The following is a 9,252-nucleotide window of genomic DNA, read 5'->3' as shown; positions in this document are numbered from 1 at the left end:
GTTGTCTAAGAAAAGGGGTGCACTACTTTAAGTTGGATTGTCTGTATGGTGGTAAAAAATTTTTCTAGAATCCTGACCTTCATCGACAAAATGGAATGTAAGGAGGGAATGGTGATTTTTGAGTGCATCTTTATGAAGGAGTGAATTTAGGGTGGTTGTGCGCAAGTGCACGAGAAAAATATCATTAGAAACACCATTAGAGTTACGGTGTATGCATGTGGTAGTATTGAATGATTCCATGTTAAACGTAAAATTTAACTCCCCTTCTATTGCTCAAAGTTGTTCTCTCTACTCAGTTTAATTTTGTCTGACTGTTTGTATCGCTAAATGTGTCCCGTCAACAGCCTGCAGGTGATGCGCGCTTTCAAGTTGCCTTGTAGTTGTTTACTTTCGAAATAGGGCTTTCACTGAAATACATGTAGTTAACATCTGACTAATGTGATTTCTAAAAGTTCCTTGTGTGCTTAATATTACAATGACATGTCCCAAAATTATGAATTATTGAGATGTTTCAAATCATTGCATACCTCCAATACAACGTTTACAGCCGGCAATAATTTGTCGATTCTTACATTACCGTCCGTGCGACTATTGAAACAGAAGATTTAAAAAACGATAAAAATCTGCATTTTCTTCACACATTAGTCTTGAATATATTTTATTGATGCAAATCAAAAGAATGGTTCAAGCAACCCACAAGTTCTTCTCTTTATAAAATATAACAAAAAATGTCTTGCAGAGAAATTACTACACAGTAGAATTGTAGACATGTTGTACAAGTGAAAATTATTATATAATCTATTTGAATCAATAACTTTATGCACGTGCAGCAACAAAAATGGTTCAGATAAATTTCTGTTGCACCTGCCACAATGAAATATTTACCAACTGCAGTACGATGTTCTATATAATTACCCAGGGTTTGCTATTTGAGCTTAATATTTTAATGTAAATGTATTTTATCATTAGCTGACAGCATGTCGAATAATGCTGCGAGCACCGCAAATACCACGGCTTGTGTTGTACATGTTTTACGTGACGTTTTAAAAATATAAGAACTTCCAATCAAACTACATCTAATTGCAAAATAATTTTCTTGCTATTTTTGTCCTCTTTTAATTGATTCTATAAATTAATAAAGAAAGGGAGAAATAGGTTTGTAAATGCGTTTTAGAAATTGTGCAGATCTTCAGCAAAATTTCAAATCTAATGTAAAATGACAAGGATCTTTCTAAAACGCGCAATATCTATAAACAATAACAATCCAATAAATTGTGCAAGACAATTCCGAAAGCAACATGTCATTGTTAACTGTATGTAAGTCTAGTCAAGTGAGAGATTTTCACTTGAAATGCTATAGGAACATGTCAGAATTGGGATATGCATATTGTATGATCATGATGATAACCGGAAATATTGTATGATAAACAAGAGTGTATTACTAACAGAGACACATTCCTAGTCATCTTTGGTCATTTCTGGTATTTTCGTTAATTATAAAAAGATCTTGACAATCTTATTGTCCAATTGCAGCATGAATTTACCAAACAACAAAAAAAACAAAAACAAAAACACAAAAAAAGAAGATTTAAAGCATGGTGTATGACGCATGTTTCTAATAATTTTTGTTGGAGTGAATGAGACGTAGTCAAAGAGGAATAACTTCAAAGGGAAGACCAGCCTTCTGCACATTTAATCAACTCAGCATAGGAAGTTTAACTCAGCGTAGAAAGTTTAAGATCCCATTTTACAATCCCACGACTTCCGACCAAACCTGTACTTTTCCAATTAATCTAACACTGCATGTATGCTTTGGAAACTCTATAGAAAATATGGTCATAAAACCTATTTTCAGAAATGCTATAATAGTTAGCCCAGTGAAAACATATTGTTCTTTCTCTTAATTCCTTATCTTCTGCTTAGGAGCCACTTTACAAAAGCCTACAAACGGAATATTTGTGGCTGTTTAACACAACAATCTCCGATGGAGGATACAAACCTAAATTTCAAGAAAAACTCTTGGAGGTATTCTTTTCTCAAAATATTTCCATATCAAATTAAATTTCGCATTACTAGTAAATACCAGCAACTGTCTGATGCAACAGTGAAATTCACCCCCCCCCCCCCCCCCCCCCCCCCCTGTATCACACACCTTGTAGAGATTCGGTAACATTGACAAGAAGTGAAAGTTTGAGAAAATGAATTTCTCTGTTCGGTGTATGCTCATTTTTTCTAAATCTTTATATGATATCTTCAGTATTCATATATTTAAATTTACAGGTGAAACAATTGTCTCGTGTTTATCTTGCTTACCTTAATCAAGTTTACGAACAACAGATCGACTTAGATATATCGAGTCTGCATATCGAAACCATGCGATTTACACACGAGGCGCGGATCTCGAAAATTTTCAAGGGGGGGGGGGGTGAATCAGAGGATTAAAGTTATTAATATCATGATATGTATTTTATACTTTTTTATCGTCTGCATAGGGTTTATAGGTTAGCTATCAATTAAAAACTCATTTACAACTTTTATTGATCACAAGTTTAATGTCTGACCAACAAACTAAATTCACATAGTAACATACAGGGTTTTTTTAACCACCACCCCAACTATTTCTATCCGACAATCAATGCTGTATTGATGTTCCGGGAATATACAAGTACCATACTCCGATCGATCTCTTTCTTTACCAAAACCAAAGGGGTTGGATGGATTGCAGCCTTGTGTCTTGGACAATCAAGATCATTATAATCATACGCAAATGAAAACAAAAGTTGGAAATGCATATAACATTTTTACTTTTTTAGGCGAATAATTAATATCTTATTTATCTACCCACAATGGGAGATAAATAATATTTTAGGAAGAAGTTTTCCCGATCATCTTTATAGCATTACGTCTTATCCTAAGAATATAGTAATGTTAGAAGAAATATCCATCAGTTTCACTTTATTTATTTATTCTAAAGCTTGTACGCTACGGAGTGTATATTATTGTAAAAGGTTCACAATACCCGCTCAGCATGGGCGATTTATGATCCATCTGGCCCGCACTCAGAAAAAAAACATACACCAAATTGTTTTATAGTTTGATGTGTTTGTCTACACCGTATTTCACCTTGGAGTTAATATCGTGTTCAAATTGATATCCTTCCAGAACTTACTGGTTCCAACACTGTCCGGTGTGGACGTGAACTATTTCTCTCACCACAGTATGTTGTAAAAATTATGAAGCCGAAATCCCAATCAGAACTGATTACAGACAAGTCACAAGGTACTACACACGATATATAACACTACAGCGCATATACAATGTACCTTAGAACCCAGTCATTTCACAACTCTTATAGTGTCTCAGTTTCTGTAACGCATATACCTTAGAACCCAGTCATTTAACAACCTTTATAGTGTCTCAGTTTCTATAATCCTGGACATTTAACAACCTTTATAGTGTCTCAGTTTCTATAATCCTGACTACAGTATTTCACAACTTTTATAGTGTCTCAGTTTCTATAATCCTGATTCACAACTTTTATAGTGTCTCAGTTTCTATAATCCTGATTCACAACTTTTATAGTGTCTCAGTTTCTATAATCCTGATTCACAACTTTTATAGTGTCTCAGTTTCTATAATCCTGATTCACAACTTTTATAGTGTCTCAGTTTCTATAATCCTGACTATATCCCCAGGATCAGGTGACTAGCTCACTTTCCAGCCTTTCACGTGGAGGATATTATAATAGCGGTAATAATATAACATCCTTTATTTACGTTATTAACGGCAAATCAGTACCTCAACTTTATGACAAACGGGATAATTTCAGCTTCTCCATCGTCAACTTTCCATATTTATACACAAGAGCTTGTTCTGCGTGTGATCAGTTTTTAAATCGAGGCACACTACTGAAAAACAAGTTGATGACTACGGGGTTTTCAACAGTCTCGTTTTAAGTCAGCATTTTGCAAATTCTATGGTCGTTATAACGAAGTAGTTTGTCAATACAACCTGTCATTGGGTCAAATGCTGTCTGACGTGTTTCATACCGATTGTTAGACCGTTCGTGACACACTGATTTTGACTACCGATGACCGTTTACCTGATCAAGATAAAGGCTCACGGTGGGTGTGACCGGTTTACAGGGGGTGCTTACAGAGATAAGAACTACCTGAAAAGGGACCATAAACACTCAAGTATAACGATCGGGGTTTTCTGCCCCCCCCCCCCCCCCCCCCCGATAGTTGCTTTAACTCAGCTAACGACATACATCTTCCCGAGTTTTCTTTGAGAATTTTTAGTGCAAATTATCGTCATCTTATAAAATAAAAGGCAGGAATTGACTGATACACAACACGTATGAAAAATCAATCAGCTCATATCTACAAACAACTTTCATCGAATACGCTGAAATAGTTTAGGTGTAACACTTTCCCTGGATTCACCATACTATGATTGTTTTCATATCTTTATACCACATCAATATCGCAAATCTTCTCAATTACATCCACATCGATATCGCAAATCCACCCAATTATATTTGCATCGATATCGCAAATCTACTCAATTACATCCACATCGATATCACAAATCCACCCAATTATATTGTCATCGATATCGGAAACCTAAGAAATCCTCCTTAGATGTTGCACCACGTTGACTCATTAGCAGGTTTGTAGGGAGAATATAGTTTATTTGAACGATAGGTGTCAAGAAAATCAACACATCATACAAATCATCTTCCCTTAAAAGAGTTGCGGAGGGATATATGTGTTGGATACCCTCCTTTTAGGATCCTGATACTAACTAAATGAAAGGTGAAGATAACGAACAGTGATCAATCTCATAAATCCCATAAGCAATACAAAATAGAAAGTTGGGCAAACACAGACCCCTGGACACACCAGGGGTGGGATCAGGTACCTAGGAGGAGTAAGCATCCCCTGTCGACCAGTCACACCCGCCGTGAGCCCTATATCTTGATCAAGTAAATATAGTACGAGTGCTTCTACCTATAAAAAGAATGGGGATTTCGACCTATTAATAGAATGGGGATTTCAACCTATAAATAGAATGGAGATTTCATCCTAGAGAGAGACTTTACCTCCTAAAAGAGAGAAATCAAGTATTACAAATAACGTTTTGGCAAAACATTTGGAACCCCCAAAAGAGTGTGAAATCCCTTCACTCCGATGCTTCCCTGAACTGCGAGTGTCGATATCTGAAAACACCCGAAAAAATATACATGAAAATGACACTTTAATGTAGAGTTATGTTCACAGTTATGCTGTATTTAGTATTTAATTTGTAGAGTCCAAATATTAAGGCTACAGTAAAATACAAAAATTATAAATAAATATTGTATGTATAATGGAAAATTAATGTGTAAAAGTGTCGACATTGTCGCCTTGGTTTCCACCATTAACGCGTTCACGCTGCTTCCTCCTGCTCTTCCTCCTCGTCAAAGCCGTCGTCCAGGCCCATGCTCTCATACTGTTGGTACTCAGAAATTAAGTCTTTCATATTAGATTCTGCTTCAGTGAATTCCATTTCGTCCATGCCTTCGCCCGTGTACCAATGTAAGAAAGCCCGGCGACGGAACATGGCGGTAAATTGGTCGCCTATGCGGATGAACAGTTCTTGTATGGCCGTGCTGTTGCCGACAAAAGTGGCAGACATTTTCACGTCCCGGGGTGGAACGTCACATACCGCAGTTTTAAGGTTGTTTGGGATCCACTCCACAAAGTTGTTGGACAGTTTATTTTGGGTATTCATCATTTGTTCCTCAACTTCCTTCATGGACATCTGCCCCCTGAAGAATGTCCCGACGGTCAGGAAGCGACCACGACGGGGGTCACACGCGGTCATCATGTTCCGGCCATCAAATATTTCTTGAATAAGTTGTGGAACGGTGAGTGCTCTGAATTGCTCGGCATTTCGTGACGTCAGAGGAGCGAAGCCAGGCATGAAGAAGTGAAGACGCGGGAACGGCACCATGTTTACAGCTAACTTTCTCAGATCAGCGTTCAGTTGTCCGGGAAACCGTAGACAGGTCGTGACCCCGGACATGGTACGCGATACGAGGTGGTTGAGATCGCCATAGCTCGGACTAGGAAGTTTTAAGCTCCGGAAACAAATGTCGTAAAGAGCCTCGTTATCGATACAGAAGGTTTCATCTGTATTCTCAAGCAGCTGATGAACTGAGAGCACGGCGTTATAAGGTTCAACAATCACCTCAGAAACCTGCAAAATAAATATTTATAATCATAAATGGTCACTGTACATATATTTATACACTGTATACAGTGAAGTTACGATTAATGTTCTACACATGATCAAGAAGAAAAAACTATTCGATGATAAAAGTTCTCATTAAAAACATCTTTTGAAGGAAAGTGGGTTTTTTTTTTTATATTTTGGTTATGATTAAGTCAATGGATGAAAAGTGAACAATATGTTAAACAATATTTTGATATTGAAAACTTTCAAATCTAGATTATTTAGTCAAAAAAAAAAAAAAAATGCAGTTTTAGTAGAAAGCGATCTGATTTTTAAAAAAAAACAAAACTGCTAGACTCGAACCCGCGATCTATGAGCGTATTATTCAGAAGTTGTCGTGCCAACCTACTGAACTACACAGCTAGGCAATAATATTCTAAATGAATAGACACATATTGCTAATATTTATATTTTCATTCATGTTTTAAAAGGAAGTCAGCTATTATGACGATGTATAGCACCTCCTGAACTTTAAATCGCCAACAGTACTCGGACACACGGATGCACTTTCATGACAAGATGAAGGGGATATTTAGAGTCAAATACAGAGTTTTCCAGCAATTGTTTAAACATCTTTATGAAAAACATTTAATTTAGAATTTTAATATCTTAATTTAGTTATCAAATATTCGCTGTATGCATGAACAAACTGATACCAGCAGATAAAAGGTACAGCTAGGAACGAGGTGACGTGCAAGTTTAATCGAACACGAACCGATGAGTAACATATCGACAGGTTATCGTAACTTCACGTTGCTTTATCAGATCAAATTATAGCACATTCACGCAAAACGCTGACTGATGAGTCAATATTGATCTACATATAAACAAATTACAGTTATCGGTATTATCACTGAAAATCTCCCGTGATGAGACAAGTCTCCGTGCGTGTCAGTCATCGCCTTATTTAATGTTAATACCATAAGTTGTGATGAAATATAGCATAAGCTTATTAGAACTTTATGTTGCGATGAGATGATATAGACAGAATACAGGTAAATTAGTAAGGAACATATTGAATGAAGACGAAATCTCCGTCATGGTGATTAACATTACGAAAGAACTGTCATTGTCAGTTTAGATACATACAAATCTGATGTTGTAAATTTTTTTTAATTTCACAACATGACAGTACAGTGAATGAAAAAGCTCTAATCATTCGTAATTTACACCCACACCCCTTACGCAACACCAACTTCCTTATACAAAATCCTTATCCCCATTTGAAAGCATAACTGTAGGAAGCGAACCGCAAATATGCTAATAATGTGTAATATCTATTTTTGCGGTCATTATTCCTCTCTTTTTGTGATGGACATACCCATTAATTCAAAGTCTCCACAAGCAGGTCTACCACTACAAAATCAAGTCCACATGTCTACCACCACAAAATCAAGTCCATAAGTCTACCACCACAAAATCGAGTCCATTAGGAGATTTTTTTCTTCAAAACTCGCGAATATTTTTACCCAACGAAAATTAGTTACTGTACAGCACAAAACAAATGAAACAAATTGATCGAATTTTAGCAAAACAGACCTTAGGTGAGGGGACTACAGAGAATGAGGTCATGATCCGATCGGGATACTCCTCACGAACTTTTCCCGTGACAAGAGTCCCCAGCCCTGACCCTGTACCCCCACCAATAGAGTGGGCCAACTGAAACCCCTGCAAACAGTCGCAGTTTTCCGCTTCCTGTCGGATAACGTCCATTATTTCGTCTACCAGCTCCGCGCCTTCGGTGTAATGACCTTTGGCCCAATTATTTCCTGCCCCGTTCTGACCGAACACGAAATTATCTGGCCGGAAGAGGGCGCCATTGGGTCCGCTACGGACAGAGTCCATGGTGCCCGGCTCCAGGTCCACCAGCACAGCCCGTGGGACATACTTCCCGTGGGCAGCCTCGTTATAATACACATCTATTCTCTCCAGCTGTTGAGGGGAGTTCCCAACATACGCACTGGTGTTATCAATCCCATGCTCCTCGGAAATTAACTCCCAGAATTTGGCCCCTATCTGGTTCCCACACTGCCCTGCCTGAACGTGAACAATTTCCCTCATCGTTGGCTGCGTCAGACTGAGTCAACTGCGTGAATACTTGACCAGCTACAGGTTACATTACTTACATCAATATGCATCAATAAAATACAAAACAACGGGCTATACCAGGTGTCACTACCAAACATTTTTTTTCCACAGCTGTGTACAAATTTTGCAACTTGGGAGCATTGATTTTACTCCTAATACTTTATTTCCTGTGCAACTTTTTATACTACACATTGTTTCTTGGTATAAACTCTTGTCCGAACCTTTTCCGAGGCAACGGTTAAATCTACTGATGTAAGGGGTGGTTTATCATATATATCATGAATATGAGCAAATTGCTTGTGCTGCAGCATGGGTAGACTAAAGCCTTTGAAGTAGGCATGTGATCAATAGACATTGTGTCAACTAATTTGGAAACTGATCAGTTGTGGGTTTTGATGTAGGTGCGAGTTTATCACTGTCCTGCCGAAATCAATCTCAAAACTGTGCTTCACACTAGATAGTCAACTTGTATATATAATATAATAATATTTATTTATTCACCAATCAAGGGCCCTCAGGGGGCATATATATACATGCATCTATATATCCTGTCGAGGCGTCTGGGTCTGTTTCACGGATACGAGCACATCCGTAATTCATGTTTTAGATAGATCTGCTCTTGAGTCGTGATTACATGCATGTGTGGAACTTCGTTTCAATTTCTCTTCTGGATCATTTCAAACGTTTGAAAGTAGTGTGGAACCTGCATCGTTTCCCCCGTCCACACGATACGTCTGGACGCCTCGTTTCTGAACTCAAAGTGAGGCTTAACAAGATCATTGATTGGTTAGTTCAAAAGGGCAATACTTGTACCCATAGAAACTACTTTGAAGCGAACTCTAGAAAGTTTAAACATACATTTTTCAACTGACCCCCCCCCCTCCC

General features: G+C 37.7%; 1 protein-coding gene across 1 annotated transcript; it reads right to left on the bottom strand.

Moving 5' to 3' along the window:
• Positions 1-5,242: 5,242 nt before the first annotated feature.
• On the bottom strand, positions 5,243-9,231 carry LOC125658178 (tubulin beta chain-like). Its single transcript, XM_048889343.2, has 2 exons — positions 7,819-9,231; positions 5,243-6,243 (listed from the first exon to the last, which is right to left on the bottom strand). The coding sequence occupies exons 1-2, from the start codon at positions 8,338-8,340 to the stop codon at positions 5,431-5,433; spliced, it is 1,335 nt and encodes a 444-aa protein (XP_048745300.2). The 5' UTR covers positions 8,341-9,231; the 3' UTR covers positions 5,243-5,430.
• Between the last annotated feature and the right edge of the window lie 21 nt (positions 9,232-9,252).

This window comes from Ostrea edulis, chromosome 9 (genome assembly GCF_947568905.1).
Source record: "Ostrea edulis chromosome 9, xbOstEdul1.1, whole genome shotgun sequence".
Classification (NCBI taxonomy): domain Eukaryota; kingdom Metazoa; phylum Mollusca; class Bivalvia; order Ostreida; family Ostreidae; genus Ostrea; species Ostrea edulis.
This window is presented reverse-complemented; position numbering and strand designations above follow the sequence as displayed.